The sequence below is a fragment of the Phyllostomus hastatus genome, unplaced genomic scaffold, assembly GCF_019186645.2.
Source record: "Phyllostomus hastatus isolate PE091 unplaced genomic scaffold, TTU_PhHast_1.1 phas_contig_283, whole genome shotgun sequence".
NCBI lineage: Eukaryota > Metazoa > Chordata > Mammalia > Chiroptera > Phyllostomidae > Phyllostomus > Phyllostomus hastatus.
This window is the reverse complement of record NW_025333833.1, coordinates 14563523-14588609: the sequence shown is the minus strand read 5'-3', so window position 1 is coordinate 14588609 and position 25087 is coordinate 14563523. Positions and strand designations below refer to the sequence as shown.

Genomic DNA, 25087 nt, shown 5'->3' with positions numbered 1-25087 from the left:
GGAGAGGCCCCGCTGCCCCAGTTTTTGCGGAAAAGACAGTTCAAAACTTCCTCCAACAAAAGCACATAGTCTCCGCCCCCGCCCCACCCCCCAACAACAAAAAAAATCATTGATGTTGAGCGTGAGCACCTCGTGGTAAGGGCTCGATTTTTAATTTCATTTGAAATGACCAATCAAAGGCCGCAGCGACAGTGCGCGGAAGCGGATTGGCCCACCGTTGCTAATAGCAACCACGAAAGGATTGCTAGCCGCTCCGGTCAGGAGCAGAAACCGACGCGAGGAAAACGGGTGGCGGCCGCGGATAGTTTGAGTTAGGAAAGGGGCCCCGAGTCTCGGAGGCTGCACCGGAATCCGAACCTTTGAAGAGTGTTTCTTTTTGGGCCGGCAAGGTGAGCGTCCTGCGTGGGTCCCGCCACGGCGGCGGGCGTGGGGGGAGACGCTGGCTTTGTGCCGGAGGATACTGGCGAGGGATGCCTGTGGCAGTGCGGCTCCCTGACCGCCCCCTCCTACCTGACCTGACTGTAGAATCCGGTCCTGGTAACGCTGTGCTACCGCTAGTGTCCCGAGACCGTGCTCGCGGTAGTGTCCCGAGACCCTGCTGGGTCATGAACTCGCACTTTGGGGATCAGTTTCCAAGTTTGTAAGGTCAAAGAACTGGAGATCAGCAGCTCTTTCCCGTAACAGGAACCAGTGGCTCCTATGGATGTGTGGACCTGGGTGCTTTGGTGCTTGGCGGAGCTGCCAGCTTGGATTTTGGTCTGGGCGGCGGCGGGTTGGTGTGCTTATTGTTAGTCGCGAGAGCATTTCTCTGTTGCTTCTCTTTTTATTTATTTGGACGCACCTGTGCGCCTGCGTCTGTTCTATTATGAGGACCCAGGAATAGACGGGCCGAGTCCTATCCTTGAGCGTGTTCTAGAGGAGCCGGCAGGTTTCATGCTCAGGCTCAGCCTTGGCACTCTAGGCAGCAACGCGGGCTTCTCGGCGGAGGTGGGGGATTCTGATGAATGGAAAGCCTGAAAACGGGCCTGCAGTGCCAGGGAGGAGGGGGCGTGGTCAGACGAGTCACAGGTCACACAAGAGATTCCGTGGGCACTTGACGGGTTTGGGTGATTCGGGCGTGTTCTCCCTGTATCTGGGATAGAAAGAGCATTTTATGGAAAGCGCGAAAAGTCCTGTAAATCCTCTTTGAGGGAACCTTAACCTCCAGCGCTTTTCTTCACCCCGCCCCCGTGCCCCGCCCCATCCTTTGTCCCTTTACATCTTACTTTTTGTTTTGTATATTTTTTGGCTCTTTTTTCCCCAGTGGCTCCATACAGATTTTTGATGCCTTAAACAGTCGAAGTTTGTTCTAAACAAAATTAGTTTGGGTCGAGTAATTGCTTTAACCACTTCTTTATAGCTGTATTTTAGGTTGTGAAATGGAAAAACTTGCCAGTCTTCCTTGCCAATTTCATAAGCTCATCTTTGTGTCTGTCTAAATCGCTCCTTTTAATATTTTGTTGGCTATAGCGTCTTTATGTAATAATTTCAGTGACTGGTAGAATTCTTGAGGTCAGTTACACTGTGTGCCTCTGGGGTGCATACAGTCATTCCCGAAGGAGCAAGCTATGGGTAGACTGGAATGCACAGAATGGTCTATTGGGACAGTGCAAATTACCTCTTGTAGGCAGAGAGGCTTGAGATGTCCTTCAGGAGTTTTTTGGGGCAAATGGGAGTGGAATTTAAGATGTTGTGTTCAAACAACTGACATCTGGGAGAAAAAAAAATTAAACCAGCAGAGAAAACACTGCTTTCCAAAGCTTGATATCTAAATTGTTTTCCCAGACCTTTGCTTCTCTCTCTCCCTCTTTTTAAATATTGTATTTATCTACTGTTAGAGAGAGGGGGAGGGGAGGCAGAGAGGGAAAGAAACATCACTGTGTGAGAAATACCTTGATTGGCTGCCTCTCACACACGCCCCCACGGGAGACCTGGCCCACAACCCAGGCATGTGCCCCAGCCAGGAATTGAACCAGTAACCCTTCAGTTTGCAGGCCGGCGCTCAATCCACTGAACCACACCAGTCCGAACTGCTACTCTCTCTGAATAATTGAAAATCTTTTTTATTATTCTTAGTACTTTCATCTACTATTTATTAGTTGTGCTGATAACAAATTTCACCGATGAAGTCAATTGAAACGAACCACTAAAATGGTTGTAGACTTCATTCTCACCCCCATTGCCAAAATAACTTGAAAATGAGTGCTCTTTTTGCGCTTCAGTGCTAAAGGCTAGTGAAGGAAGAACTGTTGCCTTGCTTTTCTCCCAGCTGATTTAAATGTCCTAAGCCGTGGCTGAGAAGGAGGTACATCACTTGCCTCTTGGTACCGTAGGTTAAAATAGAGAAATGGAAAAGTGTTCTGAGGCTTTAGGACACAGGTGGCAAACACAAGGCCCAAAGGGCCGAATCCAGTCCTCCACCTTGTTTTATCTGGCTGGCACCTTGTTTCTACCCAGTGCAGTGCGGAGCTCTTGCTTAACTGTTAAGGAGTAGTTACATTTGTACAGTCCTAAAGTTACATTTGGCCCTTTGAAGGCAACCGCAAGGCTGATGTGGCCCCCAGTGAAAATGAGTTTGACACCCCTGCTTTAGGACGTTGCCACTGTAATTATCACCATTATGAAAATGAGGAAACCAAGGCTCAGAGCCGTTGAATAGCATGCCCGATATCACAGGTCCTGTAGGTGACTGAGCTGGGGTTTGAATCACTGAGGTTATGTGCCGGTTTCCTGGTCAATATCTGTGTGGAGCCTGACTTTACTGCATTTTGCAGTGATTTAGTACTAATTGTAGTGATATAGCTTTGTTCATTCATGCATTAATTCAACAAATGAAAGCTACTGGAAGGTGAGGGAGTTCTTGTGTCATGAGAGACTGTGAGCAGGAGATGTGACCTGGTGGTGGACCTCCCAGAGGAAGAGCAACCAAAAGGCAGTGGGAATTAAGGACGTGAAGAGGGGAAAGAAGAGTATTTATAGAAAGCTTGTGTATTTTATCTGTTTATAGGACCTACTTCATCCAACATCTCATGGCCAAATAGTCATATTTTGTATAATGAAAACAAACTCATCAGTAGAGAGCAGGTAGTCCTCTAAGAAGTAAAAAATGGGAACTAAGACAAACAGAAAGCAAGGGTATGCCGAACTAGCATATGACACACTTCCCAATAAGTGTTATTGGTAGTCACCATTCAGAGGATGGGAAGGCAGATGTTATGCATGCTTCATTGTGTTTTGAAATAGGGAGTTTTCAGACTTGATTTTAGAAATGGTTCTGTAGACTCTGAGACTTTTAAGGGTCCTTCTACTATGGTAAGACTAACAGTCTGCTTATTTTTTTTCACTGTATTTACAAATGTTTGAATAACAAATCAAAGAGAGCAAAATGAGCTGGGTGGTGGAAGAATGGAAAGAAGGCCTGCCCACCAGAGCTCTTCAGAAAATTCAAGAACTCGAAGGACAGCTGGACAAGCTGAAGAAAGAAAGGCAGCAAAGGCAGTTTCAGCTGGAAACTCTGGAGGCCGTGCTGCAAAAGCAGAAACAGAAGGTAGCCCTGAAAAGCTGGGGTTTACAACAGTCCACTCGTTGTTTGTGTGAATTATTTTACCTTGGCCTGTTCAATTTAGAGGAAAATGGATTTGCTGTCTTTAGGTGGTCATGATCTGTCTCCTTTTTTGATGCTTTTTAAAAAAATAGCTTTTATTTATTTATTTTTAGAGGGAAGGGAAAGGTGCAAGACAGAGCAGGAGAGAAACATTGTTTTGAGAGATAAACGTAGATTGGTTGTCTCCTGTATGTGCCCTGACCGGGGAGCAAACCTACAAGCCAGGCATATACCCTGACCAGGAATCGAACCCACGACATTTTGCTTTGCAGGACAATGCCCAACCAACTGAACCACAGTGGTCAGGGTCTTTTTTGAGACGTTTAATTTCATTTACCTGGTTTTTTCATCCTCTGTCCTCCTTTCTGCTTACCTGCTAGTATTCGAGGGGGGCAGTATAGAACACTTTGTGGTCTAAATGGCTGTCACTTTTTGAGAGTGGGCTTTTCATCTTAATATCCCCAGACCTCATCTCTTCAGGACTAGTAAAGAAAAACTTCAACAGTGCTTCCTTCTTACCACGTCATGAACCAGTGTAGTAGTGATACAGTCACTGAAAGGTCTTTGCTAGTGGGAGGGTTTTCCAGTTCCTTACACTCAGTGGCTTTAGCAGCCCAACTTGAAAATAAGCTGCTAAGGAAGATTGACAGAGCTTTTTTAATTTTTATTTATTTCTTAATTCTTTTTTAAAAATATGTTTTATTGATTATGCTATGACAGTTGTCTCATTTCCCCCCTTCACTCCCCTCTACCCTGCATACCCTCTCCCACCCACATTCCCCCTCTTTAGTTCATGTCCATGTGTCATAAGTTCTTTAGCTTCTACATTTCCCATAGTATTCTTAACCTCCCCCTGTCTATTTTCTCCCTACCATCTATGCTACTTATTCTCTGTACCTTTTCCGCCTCTCTCCTCCTCCCAATCCCCTGTTGCTAACCCTTCGTGTGATCTCCATTTCTGTGGTTCTGTTCCTGTTCTAGCTGATTGCTTAGTTCGCTTTTGTTTTTGTTTTAGGTGTGGTTGTTAATAATTGTGAGTTTGCTGTCATTTTACTGTTCATATCTTTTATCTTCTTTTTCTTAGATAAGTCCCTTTAACATTTCATTTAATAAGGGCTTGGTGATGATGAACTGCTTTAACTTGCTTGACCTTATCTGAGAAGCACTTTATCTGCTCTTCCATTCTAAATGAAAGCTTTGCTGGATAGAGTAATCTTGGATGTAGGTCCTTGCCTTTCATGACTTGGAATACTTCTTTCTATTTCTTAATTCTTGAAAGCGTACTGAAGCCTCTCTTTCTATGATGGGTACCTGTAGGCCTGGGCAAAGATAAACAATATGTGACTTTGTAGAACTTTTCTCTCTGGAGACTTTAAAGTGAGGTCCTGAAAATACCTGCATTCAGCAGGCATTGATATCTGGGTTGGTACATCCCTTTCTCAGAAAATCGGTTGTCCATGTTAAGCTCAGTTTTACAAAGAATACCTGGTAAATTTATGAAGTAAGAGAAACTCTTTCCTTTTGAACAACCCCCACAAGGTTGAGAATGAAAAAACTGAGGCCACAACCCTTAAGAATGAAAATCGAAGCTTGACGGAAATATGTGAGAACCTGGACAAGGCTAAGCAGAAGATTTCTCATGAACTTCAGGTCAAGGAGGCACAAGTGAATTTGCAAGAAGGACAGCTGAGTTCAACCAAAAAGCAAATAGAGAAATTGGAACAGGAACTGAAGAGGTAATTTTTTGAATGGTGTTTGTACAGATATCTGTGTGTGTATTCATCGGATACTTTTATCTTTTCCTTTAATGATGTAGTTATTATACATTGTGATATTTTTTCCAGTGGAAAAAATAATGATCTAAGGAAAGTTGATTCTCACATACTTGAGTCCTATCAGTGCATAACTCAGTGCTATAGAAATTTGTTAAATGGTTGCTCATCTCAATCATTCATTCTGTCTGTGTTCATTAAGTTTCATGAGCCAGCACTGTGCTACTGTGTGATATCACAGAAAATAATACCAAAACTGTCCTCAATCCTGTTGAGGTTGGACACCAGGGAGGAATTTCTAGTGGGACCCATCTATAGAGCTGTACGATTTATTTTTCTTTAGCGTTTGATATATAAATGCTGAGAAGGTGAACAGGAGGATTGATTTAGGATCGTTTTTGGCCAGGGTAATGGGACAGAAGACATGGAATGATTGAGGATATTGGGAAGAGAGTGATTAAAGTCCTGGGTGGTGGCATCTGAGCAGGAAAAGGAGGGAGGGAAGCAAAGTCAAGAAGAGGTTCCTGTTGAGATTTCCATCTGAGAGGGAGCTTCAGCATTCCTTAGTGAATTTGCCAATTTCAGTGTCCTACTGAAGCAATAAAAAAGTGCTTCTTACTTTTCCACTCACAAAACAGTAGAGGCATTATCAAAATAGATTTAGTGGGGCCTAAAAACTGCTAGTTCATGAATCGTATCTTCTTGTTCTAAGAGAGGAGTTTTGTCCAAATAATGGGAATGATAGAAGCTAAAAGCAAAAAGTACTTCAGGAAATTGTTCCATTGTGGAGTCTGCAAATGCACACCCATAAATTTGAAAAAGAATACTTTAAATATCAGTAGACTTACAGAAACACCTGTTAGCATCTTATATCACCAAAGTACCATGACCAAAGCAGAAATAAACATCGATTCAGTGCTGTTAACTACAGACTTGATTAGCATTTGAAGAGTACTTCCAGTAATGTCTTTTTTCTATTCCAGGATCTGACCCAAGATTCCACATTACATTTAGTTGAGGCATTTTTAGGCTGAGAGATTTTTTTTTCTTATTTTGTTTCCTATCCATGTAGGAAGGTGGCTATCTGTAAATCACATGTTGGGGTAAACTTGTATCTCGTTGAGTTTTTCATTTTCTTGTTTATTATCTGACCTGCCAAATTCCATGAGAACAGGGATTTGGTCTATCTTGTTCGTCACTGTATCCTCAGTGGCTGGCAATTGTAGGTCCTCAGATATTTCTTGAATGAATGAATGAATGAAAGATAAATCATTCATTTTGAAAAATAGGTGCTAGGGAAGTAGAAAGCTCACCTCAGGATGCTGGAATATTCATTTCTTTGGAAAGCATATTTTGGCTGCTGGTTTTAGAAGTACTGGTTTTAATAACTTAGTCAGAAATGCTTGTATTTTTAACATGTTAGGGCAGGACACTTTTGTATGCATTCCTATATTTCACTGCAAAGTGCTTTGGCACTTTGTGAGATTTACACTGCACAGGGTTGTACATGGCACAGAGCAACTGTTAAATGCCAGCATTACTAGTATTGTTGTTATCCATTGTCACCATCTTCATGGGGTATGAATACCCCTGTAGCACATTCAGTTTGAAATATTCGTATTTTCTAATGTGGATATAGATGTTCCTAAAAGTTTATAAGCTATATAAACTTCAGACTGTAACAACTATTAAGAGCATAGCTGTCCTTAGTGTAACAACTGTTAAAGAGTATAAAAACGAGACCACAAAAACTGGAGAGTGTAGAGTTGAAATTCTCACTGATGACCTTCCAGTGCAGGGCAGGAGCTTCTTTTCTCCATCAGTAGCCACGGGCTATGTCTCAGGAAAGTCTCGAGCAAGTTCAGTTGGACCATTTGAAAGGCTGATCAAAAACTATGAATTTTGGCAACCTCATGTCATCAAACCTAGTCAAAAACAGCTTCTTTTAGTGCTTTTATGGTAGTAGTGGTTTGTGTTTTTGTCCCTAAGAGAAAGGAGAAACAAATGTTTATAAAAAAATAGTAGCACTATGTACTTGTACTTTTATTACTTAAAATAATAATAAGCTATTTAATAATCAATTTAAAATAAAATAATAATTTTGTTTTTTTAATGAAAAATAGGAAAAGTAGGGGTAAGAGCTGAATTTTGAAAGGGAAAAGAAACCTCAGTTATGCAAGACTCTTCGAAATTCATTTGCGAGACTTCCGGCCAAGATGGAGTCATACGTAGATACACTTTGCCTCCTCACACACCCAAAAGAAGGACAACAACAAATTTAAAAACAACCAGAATTGCAGAAAATCAAGCTGTATGGAAGTCCAACAACCAAGGAGTTCAAGAAGAAACATTCACTCATACAGGTGGGAGGGACAGGGATGGGCAGCTGGCTGGAGAGGACACACGGCAAGATGGCAGCTAGAGGACCTGGGAGTGGGGGGGGGGTGATGCAGTGGGTGGCGGTCCCACTTTTGCATCCAGATAAACTGGGAAGAACAACTGGGGAGCCAGATGGCGCAACCCAGGGTTCTATCACGTGAAAATAAAGCCTCAAAACCTATAGCTGTAAAAACTTTTAGGGGTTTTGGTGGTGGGAGAAAATTCGAGCCTCACAGGAGAGTTGGTTGGAGACGCCCTCGGGGTCCTAGAATGTACATAAACCCACCAACCCGGGAGTCAGCCCCAGAAGGGCCCAATTTGATTGTGGGGAGCAGGGGAGGTGACTGAAAACTGGCAGAGAGCAGAGCAAGCAGCACTGTTCCCTCTCTGACCCCTCCCCCACATACAGCATCACAACGCAGCCACGTGGGTTGCCCCACCCTGGTGAACACATAAGGCTCCACTTAGTGCAACAGGTACTGCAAGCCAAAAAAATATGACCCAAATGAAAGAACAGATCAAAACTTCAGGAAAAGAACTAAGCTATAAAGAGATAGCCAACCTATGAGATGCAGAGTTCAAAATACCAGTAATCAGGATGCTCCCAGAAATGGTTGAGTATGGTTGCAAAATAGAGGAAGAAGTGAAGGCTATGCAAAGTGAAATAAAGAAAAATATACAGGAAACCAACAGTGAAGGGAAGGAAACTGGGACTCAAATCAACTATATGGAGCAGAAGAAAAAGGTAAACATTCAACCAGAACAGAATGAAGAAACAATTCAACAAAATGAGGAGAGGCTTAGGAACCTCTGGAACAACTTGAACTATTCCAACATCCGAATCATACGGGTGCCAGAAGAAGAGGAAGAGCAAGAAATTGAAAACTTACTTGAAAATATAATGAAGGAGAGCTTCCCCAATCTGGCAAAGGAAATAGTCTTCTAGGAAGCCCAGGAAGCTCAGAGAGTCCCAAAGAAGGTGGACCTAAGGAAGCACACACCAAGGCATATCATAATTATATTACCTAAGATTAAAGATAAGGAGAGAATTTTTAAAAGATTTTATTTATTTATTTTGAGAGATGGGGAGGGAGACAGAGAGGGAGAGAAACATCAATGTGTGGTTGCCTCTCATGTGCCCCCTGCCGGTGGGCCTGCCCCACAACCTAGGCATGTGTCTAAGACTGGGAATCGAACTGGTGACCCTTTGGTTCACAGGCCAGCACTCAATCCACTGAGGTACACCAGCCAGTGGTGGAGAGAATCTTAAAAGCAGCAAGAGAAAAGGAGACAGTTATCTACAAAGGAGTGCCCACAAGACTATCAGCTGATTTCTCAAAAGAGACCTTGCAGGCAAGAAGGGCCTGGAAAGAAGTATTCAAAGTCATGAAAGTCAAGGACCTACATCCAAGATTGCTCTATCCAGCCAAGCTGTCATTTAGAATGGAAGGGCAGATAAAATGCTTCCCAGATAAGGTCAAGTTAAAGGAGCTCATCATCACCAAGCTCTTATTAAATGAAATGTTAAAAGGACTTATCTAAGAAAAAGATAAAAAATATGAACAGTAAAATGATAACAAACTTACAACTATCAACAACTGAACCTAAAGAACAAAAACAAAAATGAACTAAGACAACGAGAACAGGAACAGAATCACAGAAATGGAGATCACATGGAGGGTTATCAGTGGGGAGCGGGTAGGGGGAGCATAGGGGAAAAAGTACAGGGAATAAAGTGTCAATGGTGGGTACAAAATAGACAGGGGGAGGTTAAGAATAGTATAGCAAATGGAGAAGCCGAAGAACTTATACGTGTGGCCCATGGACATGAACTAAGGTGGGGGGATGCAGGTGGGAAGGGGTTCAGGGTAGAGGGGAATAAAGGTGGGAAAAAATGGGACAGTTGTCACAGCATAATCAGTAAAATATAATTAAAAAACAAAATAAAATTCATCTGTGGACCTCCACTGTCCAGCATGGCAGCTGCTGGCCACAGGTGGCTGTTGCGCCCTTGAAGTGTGGCCGTGCAAACCGAGATGCGCACCAAATTCTGAAGAGTTAGTAAAAAGCAATACAAAACATTTTGTTGGTTATAAGTTGAAATGACGGTATTTTGAAAACTTCAAATTAAATATTAAGGTGAAATTCACATATTGTTACTTTTTTCATGTTCATAGAACAGTTTTATTGGACAGTGCTGTTACCTACAGTGAGCTCCAAGGTGATGCTGTCGTTTGCTGAGTAGTCATTTTCAGCCCCGGTATTGCTGCTTCTGAGATCGGATTTGGGGCTGGGGGAGCTGGGGCACTCAGGCACTGTCTTCACTCTCTCCTTGGAGGACTGCGTGCCTGCCCAAGGGAGTGATGCACGTTAGCCGTTCTAATAGGGTGCTCTTCGTATTTCTGTATTAAGCTAAAGTCAGATATTAGACATGTGCAAGAATTGAATCTTCTTTCAGGTTGTTTGCTTCGGAAAGGTCTTCAGAGCTTAAATGGCAGGGATATTCTGTACATATATATGACATATAGCTTACTTCCCCCATTTCTTTGTAACTGTTTTCAGCCATATATTTATGCATTATGTTAATCTGATTATTATATGTGTTTTAAAACTATTACCTGCACACACACACAAAATAAATAAATAAGTAAATAAATATCATAAATCACGTGGTACATAGATCAAGTCTGTGCTTTGTTATACTTAATAACATAAGTAATGGCATCTGGTTTTGTGATTTTTAGCCCGTGCCTCAGAGATACCGGATATTCCCTGTGTTTCTGAAGTTCTGAGTTCTTTTCTATCCCTGTCTCTCTCTTTGGCTTAGGGTATAATGTTGGAATATATCCCCAACCTCCCAACTCTTTCTTGCACTCTGTGTGGTTATTATAGGTGTTCATTATCGCCTTCATGGCATTGTAATTATTGGTTTATTTCTGTTTTCCTAATTAGTCTAAGTCCCTTAAAGACAGGTCACTGAGCTTATGTCTGTCACATGTGTATTGGGTAAATGAAGTGGTAAGAGTTCTGACATGGTGAATTTTGTCAGCTGAGGCCTCTCTGGAAACAGTATGGTATTGCTATTTGGTTGCTTTTGCTTTGATTTGGCATCCTCTCATGTCCTTTTCTAACAGCTGTAAATCTGAACTTGAAAGAAGCCAGAAAGCTGTGCGGCCTGCAAATGTCTCTGGGAGTGCATGTGACACACCACAAAAACTGTTCACGACTCCAATAACTCCAAGTCAGTATTATAGCGGTAAGGAGTTTTCCCCTGCATATCCACAGTTCTTCTAGTGAGATTTCAGTTGTGCCAAAGAAATAAATTAATTGGGCTCTGAATTCAATTTCTAATCTGGGCACTCCAAAAATGCAACTACTTGCTGTAACCTGTACATCAGTACATCTGTTGAACTCTATTGAGCCATCAAGTTAGTAAGACTAGAGTTTTCACTGAATTTTTTTTTACTTACATTTAGAAATTCCACCAAGTTGTTTGGACCAGTTCTAGGGAAGCTTGAAAAATGTAGGTCATGTCTTAGGAAAATGCATCCCACTACAAAACTTTCTTGTAGCCATTTTCAGGGACCTTAATGACTTCAGTGTCTTTACTCTGCCAGCCTTTGGCAAATACCTGCAGAAACTCATTCAAAGAAGCAGAATTATTGGCGGGCCTACACTTTTTACTTTATCCTTCTGTGGTGTGTTTCAAAAAGAATTCCATTTCTGAACATTCAAAACACCTGTGTTTCCATGGATTTTGATCTTTGAAGAATTTGACCAATATCTGTTGCCCTAACTGAAATGTTCTTTCTGCTGTACTAAGATACTCATTTCTGAACCACCTATTGTAATGATGATCTGTGAGTTGACAAAGTCAATGATCAAAGTAAATCTGTATCTCCTTGTCTGTGTTTAGGTTCCAAATATGAAGATGGAAAAGAAAAATATGATAAAGAAGTTGAAGAACGGAAAAGATACGAGGCAGAGGTGAAAGCCTTGCAGGCAAAAATAAGTTAATTATAGGCCTTATAGCAGAGTGCAGTTGAGGAAGTGCTTTCATATAAGCTACAACAGTGATAGAGAAAAATCTGCTTGACATAGAGCTGGTGCATTTTTCTTCCACTGAAAAAATAAAGTTCCTCATACATTGGTTATCTCCCTCCCTCCCTCCCTCCCTCCCTTCCTTCCTTCCCTCCCCCTCTCCCACCCTCCCTCCCTCCTGCCCTCTCTCAGTCCCTCCATCAGTTGCTCTCCTACATACACCCTGAACGGCGGTGGAACCTGCCACCCAGGTATGTGCCCTGACCAGGAATTGAACCTGCAACCTTTTGGTGAATGGGACAATGCTCCAATCAACTGAGCCACCTGGCCAGGGCTGGTTATGATATTTCTTAATTGAAGAAATAGGGAATGAGTGAATAAAATAGAGTGGGGAGATTCCTTTACCCCAGTCGTCTCCCCAGTTCTTTTAAGAAGTAGGTTGCTGCCAGGGGTTTTAAACTCCGTTTTGATGTGTGTAAATGAGCAGAGAGAGGTAGACGAAGATATTTGTTTAATGTCAATAAAATAAACAAAATGCATGTTTTAGAAACCCCTCCTTCTTGTTTAGGGACTGACTCTGAAAATACTTAGTATCTATAGAATTTTCCTTTACATGTGTACTCCCATGATACTATCTGTTTGAAAAAAATCCATTTGGGCTTTAATGGTATATTTCTGCTAAACAAGAACTTGGTAAAGTGGCACAATTTCACAAAGAGTGGAAGGCCGAGTTTATAAGCAGATACCTTAAATATTGAGGCTCAAAAACCTGTAATAGAGATTGAACAATTTTAATTCTTTTTGTGTTGGACCCTTGTTTTGGAGTCACCAGGATTTTCATGGATGACAAACGCATTGCTTATCAAGATGAAGAAAAATTAAACAATAACTCTCTAGTTCTCCCTAGAAATATCGTGTGCTTTGTTATCCAGTTAAGTCATTTGTACCAATTCTGCCCCTAACCTTGATTCCAAGAGTTATTTAGTGGAGGAACTTGAGTCCATAAACATTAAACCTCTCCCTGTGGCAGGAAAAGCACTTAGGTAAAGAATGAAATGTAGCGCCTCCAGCCATGTCTTGTCAGAATGCAGGTGGAAAGAAAAAGAGAAGAATTCAAGGCATTAGAAAATCCACAAATGTCTATTATGTAACGTAAAATACCTAATAGGACACTGGGTGAGGCGTGGTATGATACAAAGTGAGATTCTTGAAAGAGTTCTGTAGATTAATATCAAAAAAATGTTAAGATTTCATTCATTTACTTTTACAGAGAGGATAAGGGAGGGTGGAAGAGAGGGAGAGAAACCTCCATGTGTGAGACATAGAGTGATCGGTTGCCTCTCACATGCCTGCAACCAAGGCATGTGCCCTGACTGGCAGTTGGACCAGTGACCTTTTGATTCCCAGGCCAGCACTCAAGCCACTGAGCCACAGCAGCCAGGGCTGATACTGAATTTTGATTCTCTTTGCACGAAGCTATGGAGGGTGGGGGGTTGGTCGTGACAAAGGACGGGCAAAGGAAAATCAAATTTCATGATTCAAATTGGCACTTGTGTGTTTAATGGAGTACTTGAGGGATGTAGAATAGATACAAAAACTGAGCCCACATGGAACAGATTGGGCCTCAGCACTGCTGGCTTAAGCCTTCAGTGCTGAAGTCTGACCATAAGAAAATCTCCCTGGGCCTTGGCTCTTAATGGTTCCCTTGACTGGATGAAAGTTCTTTCCTGGTACCCATTGGGAATGCTAACCTGTTGACAGGCTTTATGTTCTGCTTGAAAAGAGTCTTGAATACTATGATTTCTCAAGGGCGCTAAAGAGTTTCTGTCTTTACAGAAAGCCAGCCAGGTCGTTCCACAAAACACCATGAATCACCGGGACATCGCCCGGCACCAGGCCTCCTCCTCCGTGTTCCCATGGCAACAAGAACAGACCCCAAGTCGTCTTTCTTCCAATGCTCTACAGACTCCCATTAGGAGAGGTTTCTCTGCATCTCGCTTTTCCCGGGAACAAGAAGCGACTCCAAGTAGCAGATCAGCTCTGCCAGTAGGGCAAAGAGGTGCTGATAGCAGCTTCTGTGATAATGCTAGCAGTTCTCAACTTTTGGATCAACTAAAAACACAGAATCAAGGTAATTTTTTGAGCTCAATCAGGTTTACCTTTTCCAGAGATAATTTGAGATTCCAGGCATTTTTAGTCCTGGAAAGTGCTTATGGGTTTTGTTAGCCACATCCGTGGTCAGCATCCCAGGCTGGTGATGTGGAAATAACTGCCTTTTTGAGGATGAGAAAAGATATCACAGTTTTGGAGGGTACCTTTATTTGTCCTGATAAGCTGGGACCTTGAAGCTTTCAAAGGTAGGATGGATGCCTTTGACTTGTCCTTCAGAAGCAGGGTGAGTAGGTTGGTTACAGTTGACACTCCTCACCTTTCTCCTCTGGCTCCTTCTGTGCCCCATGAAACCAGCCTGAGTCTGGCCACTTTGGGCCGGAGGTGTGGCATGTGTGTGCAGAACAGCTTTGCTCTGCGCTGCCAGCTTGTCCATATGGAAGCAAACCTGTGACCTTGGCCACTGTCCCAGGCTGCAGCTGACAGCCAAGGGTACCAGGTGGTGGTTTGGACTCTACTCTGCAGACTAGGATCATTTCCACTGCTATGACATATCCAAAATGATCATTGGTGTTCACTGGTGAGAACTCTCACACTGCTAGTGCCATTGGGACCAAAATTGTGTGTGTGTGTGTGGGGGGCATGGAGAACAATGTGTGGTGAACTTTGGCAGTAGAAGAGGTTCACACTGCCTTGATCTTTCCTGGAGATAAAGCTACTGGAGGATGTGGGAGGGTGAAGTTTTCACTGCTCATCACTTGTTTGTTTTGATGTTGGCACAAGACAAGTATTAGTCTGCCAGTGTGTAAAACCAACTGGTGAGTGAAATAAAGGTGTTATACGCGATGCACTTTTTTCAGCCTCGATCCGACAATATTCACAATTTTAGGAAAGCATTTGCTTCCCCAAGTTTTCTGGGATAACAAGAAAATTGGTTTCTCCTGCTTTCTACAGGACACTTGAGTATAAATAACACTGGAAACTGCACATTGAAATTAAATCCAACAAGAGTAGCTTCTGTGTTTTATGTGTCTTGACTTCTATTTGCGTGATAAAAGATTTCAGAGCATAGTAACATAAGTAATATATTCTGAATTTACTTGTGAATTTTTTGTGATAAATAGATGTTAATCGAAGTGTGGGTTTTGTTTGTGATTTAAGAGCTAAGGAGCAAGATTGGCGAGTTGGAACTACAACTCCAAGGACAAGAAAAAGAAATGAAAGTCCAAGTGAATCAGTGTCAAGAACTGCGGCTCCAACTGGAGAAAGCAAAAACGGAATTAAATGAAAAAGAGAAAGTTTGGAATAAAAGTAGGGCCGAACTGACAGCACAGTATGACCAGGCATCAGCCAAGGTACTTGACTTTTCATGAGTTTCTGAAAAATCTCCACTTTTTTCCATGCACTTTTTGGGAAAGCGTACTTGACACTTAAATTTATGAGTTAAATGATGTAATGAACCTCATTAATGTATTCTAGGCAGGATCAGTGCCATTGAACCCAGTAAGTTCTTTTAGAGCTGGGGAGAAGAGGGGTCAGTCCTGGCTGCACGTTTCCCAGCCAAGGGACTTGAGCAGATCCCCCACCTCTGACATCTCAGAGGGTGGAGATTAAAGGTCATGGATGTGCAGCACCAGGCACATTTTCTGGTCCATACAAGAGACTAAAGTCATGGAGCTTTAAAAGATGTTTAGGAATTATGATAGAATGGAATCAATTGATCTGCTCTTGAAATCCCATATCCATGTAATCTTAAAGCTCCAATGAAGTTCTGTTATTGGAGGGTTATTTTAGCGGGGTTGGGGAGAATGATTGCTGCTTCGGCCCCAACCTATCTACTCTTCTATTTCCCCTATTCATTTGTTCACAGACTCATTTGACAAACACGTGTAGACTGCTGAATGTGCCAGGCCCTCTCCTAGACCTGGGGATGGATGAGTGAGGGATTAGACAACAGTCATTGCCCTCATGGATCTTCATCCTAATGGGGGTGGGGCACTGATACAGAGGTTTCAGCCAGCATGGTGTATTGAGGACAAGGGCAGGAAAAAAGGAATTATTTTCTGGGACCACCCATACCTATTGGATGTGTCCTGAACCTAATCTCTCTCTGAGCCCAGGCTCCTTCTGCTTGGCATGCTCTCCTTCTGCAATGCCCTTGCCATGCTTCTCTTGCTGTGAGCCCCTTCCCTCAGCTCTTGATGCAGTGAGATCTTTCCTCCAGGCATCCCCTTGTTTGTGGGGTCCCCACACTTGGCTCACTGTCAGAATCACAGAGGAACTTGCAAACTTAACCCTGTCAGATTTAAGGAACTGACTTCTAATAAACTCTAGAAATTTCTAAGACAGAAGGTAAAAACCAATGTAGTATCGACACCTACCTCTATGTCCAGTTTATTTTTTGTAGGCAGATTTTTTTATGTCTTTTAAAGAAATTAATCTTTTAAATTTCAAGATAATTATAGATTCACACGCAGTTTTATGAAATAATGCCTTGTCAATATGGTTGATTACATCAATTGCTTGCTAAATATTTGCATGAGCTTTGCATCCTTGGAATAGGATGCCTATTGCCTTGGAATAGGCACTACTTGGAATGGTGTATAATTCTTTCTATAATGTTCTGAATTTTATTTGCTAATAATTTGTTAAGAATTTTTGTGTCTATATTCATGAGGGATATTGGTCAGCAATTTTCTTTTTTTGTACTGTGTTTGGTATTTGTTTCAGAGATGACTATAATAATATTAACTCCACAAAATGAAGTGGGAAGCATTTCCTCCTCTACTCTGTTTTGAAGAGATTGTGTAGAATTTGTGTTATTTCATTTTATTTTATTTTATTTATTTACTCTTAGAGAGGGAAAGGGGAGAAGGAAGAGGGAGGGAAACATATGTGGCTGCCTTTCACACGCCCCACTAGGGACCTGGTCTGAAGCCCAGGCATGCGCCCTAGACTGGGAATCAAACTGGCGACCCTTCGGTTTGCAGGCTGCCACTCAGTTCACTGAGCCACACCATCCAGGGCTGTGTTATTTGTTTATAAATTTTGTAGAATTCTCCATGAAACCATGTAGGCCTGCAGATCCCCCTTTTGAGAGTTTCAAAATTACAAATTCAACTTGAAAATATAGACATTGCTATTAAAATGACTTACTTCATATTGAACGAGTTGGGATAGTTTGTGTTTCTAGAGGGAAAACGTTGGTTTCATCTGAACTGTCCAGTTTACGTGTGTGGAGTTGCTTGCAGTGTCTCCTTACTGTTGGATGCCTGCGCATCAGATGGTTCTCTGTTTCTGACATGTGTGTCTCCTCGTTTTCCTCACTGTCAGTCTTGCTAGAGATTTGCCAGTTTCATTGTTCCTTTGTTGATTTTTCTAACAAACTAGCTTTTTGGTTCATTGCTTCTCTCATTTTTGTGTTTACAAGTTCATTGATTTTTGCTCCATTATTTTCATTTGCTTGCTTTGGGTTATTTTGTTCTTGTTTTTCTAGGTTGTTGAGGTGGGGAATTTAGATGATTAATGTGAGACTTTTCTTCTTTTCTAATGGAGACATTTAATGCTATAAACTTCCCTCTCACTAGTGCTTTATCTGTGTTCTACAATTTGGATATATTGTATTTTAATTTTTTTTCAGTTCATTGTGTTTAATGTTTTTTTCCCTGGACCCATGAATTCTTTAGAAATAATTTGTTTAGCTTCCAAGTGTTTGGAGATTTTCCTCTTTCCATGAGTGATTTTTCATTTGACTCCATTATGTCCAGAGAACATACTCAAGGATCTTCAATCTTTACAATTTGTTGAAGTTTGTTTTATGGCCCAGGATATGGTCTATCTTGATACATGTTTCATGGGCACTTGGGGAAAAATGCATATTGTCATTGGGTCAAGTGTTCTAAAATGCAGTATCTCCTGTTGGTTGATGGTATTGTTGAAATCTAAATCCTTGCTGATTTTCTGTCTAGGTCTATGAATTGTTGAGATGGGATGTTGAAAGCACCCCAAAATTGTTCCTTTGTTTATTTCTCCTTTCACTTTTATCAGCTTTTCCTTCCCATGCTTTGTAGCTCCATTGTCAGGGGCATACACATTTAGGATTGCTCTGACCTCTGGGTGCATTGACCCTTCTATAGTACCTTTGGTGTCTCTGGCAATTTCCTGTATTCTGAAGTCTACCTTATCTGATAGTAATATAGCCACTTTGGCTTTCCGTTGATTAGTGTTGCTGTGACATTTAATTCTTTCTTTTTACTATCAGCCTATTTATATTATTATACTTGAAGTGAGCTTGATGTAGACAGTATACATTAGGGTGTATTTTTGAAATCCACTCTTTGATTATCTTTCTTTTCATTAGTGAATTTAGACTATTTGCACTTAATGTAATCAGTGATAGCCCATGTTTAAGTCTGCCCTCTTACTTTTTGTTTTCTATATCTTTTCATTTTTCATCTGTTGTCTTTCTTCCTGCTTTCCTAAGGGTTAGTTGCACGTATTTTGAAACTCCATTATTGTTTAGCTATAGTGTTTTTGAATGTACTTTTTGTAGAGCCTTCACAGTGATTTTCTAGACATTCCATCATGAGTACACACAGCTTGTCAGAGTCTATTGGTGTTGTCATTCTACCAGCTCTAATAAATTATAGAAAATTTACTCGTCTATTCATTTGTTATCTTACTCTGTTTCTAATGGAATTTTAAGTATTTTCTCTACATATATGTGGAATTGTATCAGACAACAACATTTTCACTTTTGCTGCAACTGTCAAACACAGTTCAGAAAACTGAAGAAGGGAAGGAAAGCCTATTATATTGATACATACTCCCTTCCTCTTCTTTCTGAGTTCCCTTCCAATTTCTTTCTTTCACCATTTCCTGTTCAGAGAACTTCCTTTAACTCTTCTGCTGGCCACAGATTGTCTTAGTTTTCCCTTCAGTGAGAATGTCTTGCTTTCCTGGGCATTCCTGGAAGGTACTGCCTCAGGGTGTTATTAGTATCCATGAAGTTTTCCTTCTGTGCCCGAAGTCTGCAGTCAATCAGTCTCCTCTCCTTTTAGAGCTTGCTTATGCCTGTTTTGATGTAAGGGCCAGAATTTCTCATTGTTCCTGATGGAAGGGATAGAGAAATACACATCTAGTTTGTCTTTGTGGATGTGGTAGTCTGGGTTCATTTTCAGACATTCTGCTAGTGCAGTGCTTTGCACAGAGCAATTGTTGAGAAGTACCAATCAGATGGATGAGGGTGCAGTGGAGGGCCAAAGGGACTGTGGCCAGCCTTGATCAATATATGCATTGTCTTGTGCAGTCTGAGTTGGTTTTCCAAGTTGAAAAGATTTGGATTTGAGTTCTTGCTCACCTACCTCTCACTTGTATTGCTTCTTCGAGCTACATCCCAGTTGTACGGTGTTCAGAATCTCAGTTCCCTAATCAATAAAATGATATTAATGTAGCCTGTGTCATAGTATTGTTGTAGAGATTGCAGGAATTTCCATGAAGGCTTTAGCATAGTGTTTGAACAGGTGAACTTATATTGATATTAGTAGTTATTGTAACACTGAGCTCTTTGTCCATGAGGCTCATTTTCAGTTGCATTCCTACCAGCTCAGTTGTTACTCTGGATAAGAATCATACTTACCCTTTCACCTTTTGTGTTGTTGGTTTGATGTGACAAGAACACTGAATCCTTGTTCTAGCTTATATACCTGCTGAAGTCTTTTCTGACTCCATCATGAATCCTAATATTTGAGTAGGACAGTGCTGAGTGCTGAGACGACAGCCCTGCTTTCTTTCTCTTAGTCATCCCTCCAGGTTCCTCAAACTTCTTCATTCAGTGCTTTATGGATTTCATTTGTCCCTGAACTACAATCCACCTAACTAAAAATTCAGTCTGCCTTTCCCTGTCTTGCCTGTAAGGACAATATGACCTGGTCAAATCTGTTGCTGTAGTCAAGTTGTGCACTGTTTATGCTCTTCCCTGAACTACCATTACAATCACCTGTTAAGTGAAGTGGAGCTCACTGACCCAAAATCAATGCCATGTTCTTCAGTGAACATCTGCTGTGTCTGGAATGCCTCTTTCCCAAACATGTTACATTTATGAGCCACGTGGGACACAAAGCTGCTGAAGTCACGCAGAAACAAAGTCTTGGTGCTTGCAGCAAGCCTGGAGTTCACCACCCACAGTGTACAGGTGACAACCTCAGGCCCAGAACACTGAGTGCCAGGGTCCCGTGCTGCATGTGTTCAAGTCCTTGAGCCCTGGACACTCTTTCAGAATGTTCTGGCACATCATGACACCCAGTGCTTAGCTACTCTGACGTGATTGTGCACCAGCAATATCAGGATGTCATTTTTAAAATTTTAATTAAAGTGTACATAAAACCTCCTAGAATATCTTGTTTAACCCACTGTTTCTAGGAAGAAAAAATTGATTCTGGGATCCTTTCATGGAGTGACTTGCAGTTTGAAGAGGGGCCAGCAGAGGGGGCCAAGTGCTCATTCATGTACCACACCACCTGTGGGGTTTTGCCCCTCACATTTGCTGAAGTCCCAAATTCGGGTCTGAGTGGGCAGTGATTTTCATCTGAATTGTTTACTGCTGTATCCCCAGTACCTAGCACATTGTTGGAACATCTAGCAGTGTTGGACAATCAGTGTTTACTGAATCCATTTCTATTATAAATAATGTGTTATACTACTTTTCCTTGGTGATTTGAAATTCAAGAAAATGAAGGATAATGACAAAGGTGTCTTAATATCCAAGGCAGTGGACATTAATTTGAACCACTGGGTTTTTACTTTAGGTTTTGAAGTTGACATTTTGAAATTTTGATACTTGTAAAACCTGGTGGTCATTTATGACCAGCTTTGCTCTTTCAATCTTTGCTTAGTTAATGATTGGTGTTTGACTGGTATTCTGGCAAGGTATTACATAGTGTTCTGTTTTTCTAATGAATTTTCTCTTACTTCCCTACTATTTGTAATAGTTCTAAAGGGGACTATGATGAGTCTCAGGAGAATACATTAGTAGAGGAATTTGTCCCATTGGGCACATTTCATTCTGGACCAGGCAGTTCTCTCCCACCCACAAAACCCACTCTGACTGCTCCCTGGGCTCTCAGAGTTGTTTTGTGGGTGCAGTTTCAGGACGTGGGCACCACGAAGAAGCGAGAGGAATGGGTTTCAGCACGCGAAGATTTCAGACCATTTGGTTCCAGTTAGTTTGAGAAGAGCACCCTCAATTTTGATGTAGTTCATGTTTAAAGGATGATTTTAAGGAAGGAAGGCTCTGTGAAAAGACAAAAGAAGGTTCTTGGTGTTGCTCATGGCAACTTGGTTAAAAACCAGGTGTCATATTCCCTGGAGTGCTGTGAATCTCCAGAAATTTAAAATGGCAAAGCGAGAGCAGTGTGGAAAGAAGCCTTTTAATGTTTACAGTTTGTCACAGAATGTAATATGCTTGAAACAGACTACCCCTTGAGAGTAACGGGAACCATCTGATTACTTGACAGCTGTAACTTCCACGACCATCACTTCATTTTAATCTGATGTATGCAGCGAAACATTCGGTGAACCTTTCTTCAGACACACCAATTCCTTTTTTATAGTGGAAATTAGGAAGTACTTCAACGGTCTAAGCCTTTACATTCTTGCTCCTATTTCTCAAACATAAATGTTATGTGTACTAAAATAATTACTGTGGTGTTCCTATACGGCTAATAGTTAAACCCAACTTTTTATGAAATAAAAATGTCAAAACACAATGGTGAACTTGAACTAGAACTTGGGACTAATTTTTCTAATGTTGGAAATGATGACTTCTTTCCCTGAACACTTTGTTTTCTACTGTGCATTTTTATTTGCTGTTAGAGTACTGCATTGGAACAAAAACTGAAAAAATTGACCGAAGATTTGAGCTGTCAGCGACAGAATGCAGAGAGTTCCAGATGTTCTCTGGAACAGAAACTCAAGGAAAAAGAAAAAGAATTTCAAGAGGTAAGGTGCACAGGTCCATGAGGCGTTGGTCTGCGGTGCCTCAGCGCCCTCAGTGAGAGGAGGAGCTGCCACGTGTCATCCTGTGGGAAGGAGAAGGTCCATGTGTTTCCCTTCATACTTTGAGTCTTTCAGGTTTTGATTGGAGAAGCAACTGGCAGTGAGAATGTTCCTTTTCATCCATGTTTTCTGGTTTGTTTGAGATTATTGTTCACAGGAAGAAGAGGTCCCATTTCTTCCTTTGAACCCTTTCTGTTGTGAAGGGAATTGTATGATATTCTCTGCCTACTTTGAATGCCTGCGGACTGGCAAACGCTTTAGAACAGTAGTCGATGAAGTAAGTGGGCAAAGACGATGGCGACAGGTAAGGGCTGAGGATGCTCCTGAGGAGGGACAGCTGCCAGCAGGAGGTAAGTTGGTCTGACAGTGTGTCCCGTGGTTGGAGGGTCTGCGGACTTCCAATGAGAGTGTCTGCAGATCGGAGCTCATCTGGGTGTGACACAGCCTCACATACACACTGACTGTCCATTCCTTTACGGTGTGTCTCACAGAACGACTTACACACAGTGGGCAAGAGGCAGAGAATTACCCAGAAGAAAGTCATTCTGCCTCCTGGAGGAATTATCACCAATTGTGCATTTCAGTATTTTTAAATGTAATTAAATTTTGCTTTCATTCTGGTTGACATATAGTATTCCATTAGCTTCAGGTGTAGAGGCTAGCGGTTAGACACTTACATCACTTACAGATTGACCCCCTGGTGAAACAAGTGTTGAAATGTGGCAGCTATTATTTCTGGAGCAGCAGAGACACCACACATTCTGCCAGTTCCTGGGTGAAAGGGGAGACTTAAGACCATGGATGGCAGTTTTCAACTGGGTGAATGTGTTTTAACCTCAGCTGAGGACACGCCCATTGATTTAGAGAGAGGGAAAGGTAGGGAGAGAGAAAGAAAGGCGAGGAACATCTATGTGAGAGAAGCACAGATTGGTTGCTTCTTGCATGTGTCCTGATTGGGCACTGAAACCGTCACCTGGGCACGTGCCCCAACCTGGAATTGAACCTGTGACCCTTTGGTTCACGCACAGGATGATGCTCCAACCAACTGAGTCACTCCGCCCAGAGCAACTGGGTTGATCTTTTTTTCTTCCCAGGGGATATTTAGCAATATCTGGGGACATTTTTTATCGTCACAACTGGGATAGGGGAGTTGAGGGCTACCAGCATTTAGTGGCTAGGGCCGGGATGCTGGTAAACATCCTATAATACAGGACAGTCCCTTAGAGGAAGCATTGTTCCCAGTCCAAAATATGAGTAGTGCCAAAGCTGCTCATACCTGGTGTAGCACTAGGGTGGTAGAATAACCAAACCAAACCCAGTAACAACCAAAAACATACAAGCACACTTACATGTCGAAGGAAAAGCGACTGCAAATGTTACTCTGGTGTCCTTATGCATTTATCCAAGTTCATTGGTGACATATACTTTGCATCATTGCCCATCTGAAGTGGTGGTTGGTATTTGAAATTTTAAGCTCCATTCATGAGTGTGTTTGATTTCTAAGCTAAACTGTGATGGTTGCAGCTCAGCTTTACTCTCTTTTTCCCCTGGATACTTCAAACAGAGGTGATTGATTTCATAGTGGTGGTGCAGTCAACAGGTGGGCTCCTGTCCTGGCCCTCGGAGACCAGGATTGGATGACTGGGACCTGTGCTCAGGCTGCTGATGTTTATCACCAAGTGGATGGTCAGCTAGGCTTCCTGTTGTCTCTGGCTCTGCCATCACATATCCTATGGGACGACTGTGTCACCCTGGAACCTGCCTGTGTACTGTCGTCAATCCTAAGAGTGTCTTTTGCTTTTCAGGAGCTCTCCAGTCAACAGCGTGCCTTCCAAATCTTGTACAGAGAGAGCTCACAGGTGAAAGGCAGACTCACACAGGAGCTGCAGCAGGCCAAGAACGCTCGCAACAGCCTGCAGGCAGAGCTGGATAAAGTAGGTGCTCCTCACTTCATTCCCTCTCCTTGTCCTTGGCCAGTTCTGCCCCGCAGCTGACCTGGGAGGCGTTGGAGGGAAAAATGCTCCAGCCTCACACTTCTACTTTCAAACAGGAGAACAGAGGAAATCTGTGTGGGTCTGGCTTGTCTCATTTTGACAAGAGGACAGTGAGTGAGTGAGAGCGTGAGGAGTGAGGTTGTCAGATGTCAGGGCCTGTGGAGCTCTCTGACATTCTGGTTCTGGATCAGATCACTGGGCGGGACGTCTCCAGGTGGGAGATCTCCCAAGTCATTTTGCCCTGAAACAGTCAAAGCACTGAAAATTACATCCCCTTGCTTGTTTAGCACTCATTTCAAAAACAATGTCCAGCTGTGTGGCTTTAGGTTCTCTCTCTGTGGTGATGGCTGCCGTGCTCATATCTCGAGTCGGAGCATTGGTCCTGCACCTGAGACTCACGAGTGTTTGTGCCATTTCCACTCGGCATCTCTAAAAGGCATCTCACACTTCACATGTCAGTACTGGAACTGGAGCTGCTTGTTCAGTCTTGCTCCTCCCTTGGACTTTCTCATCTCAGGACATGTCAATTGTGGTCTTCACATTGCTCAGGCCAAGTGTTACCTGTCATCTTCACCTCTCTTTTTTCTCTCATACTTCCAAATGAGTCATTACCACTCAGCCGAGTCTACCTACCTTCATTTACTTACATGCACGCCCATGTGTGTATGGGTGTGTGTGTGTACACATGGAAATTTCTGTGCATGTGTGTATGGGTGTGTGTGTGTGTACATTACATATAGCACAGTCAAACTCTTGTGTGGAAACACCATGTATATAGAATAAATGTTTAACGATAAATGATTTCCGGGCATGCTCTCTTATATCCGTTATCTGTTTAGGGTAGAGTGTCATCAGCTACCCCAGGAAACCTTCATGTGCTACATACCTCCCTGCTAAGAACACTCCTGGCTTTATCTCTGTCTGTATTTTACATGGAATGTGACTACTTCCACCACCTCTATGGCTGTGTAGGGCCCCAGACCATGTCATCTCCCACCTGGGTTACCGTTCTTGCCTCCTACTTGTCTCCCTGCTCTGCACTTCTTCCTCAGTCTCTTAACAACCATCGGCCAGATGGATCTTATCATGCCAGT

At 42.3% G+C, this 25087-nt stretch overlaps 1 protein-coding gene across 1 annotated transcript in view; it reads left to right on the top strand.

The window, feature by feature from the left end:
* Positions 1-260: 260 nt before the first annotated feature.
* Positions 261-25087, top strand: part of CENPF (centromere protein F) — a 54612-nt gene continuing 29785 nt past the window's right edge. The window contains 9 exon segments of the mRNA XM_045838762.1: positions 261-389; positions 3417-3586; positions 5183-5379; positions 10929-11050; positions 11711-11802; positions 13672-13966; positions 15106-15299; positions 21817-21942; positions 23805-23933. Of these exon segments, the coding sequence (XP_045694718.1) occupies positions 3425-3586; positions 5183-5379; positions 10929-11050; positions 11711-11802; positions 13672-13966; positions 15106-15299; positions 21817-21942; positions 23805-23933 (1317 nt within the window). The 5' untranslated portion in view covers positions 261-389; positions 3417-3424.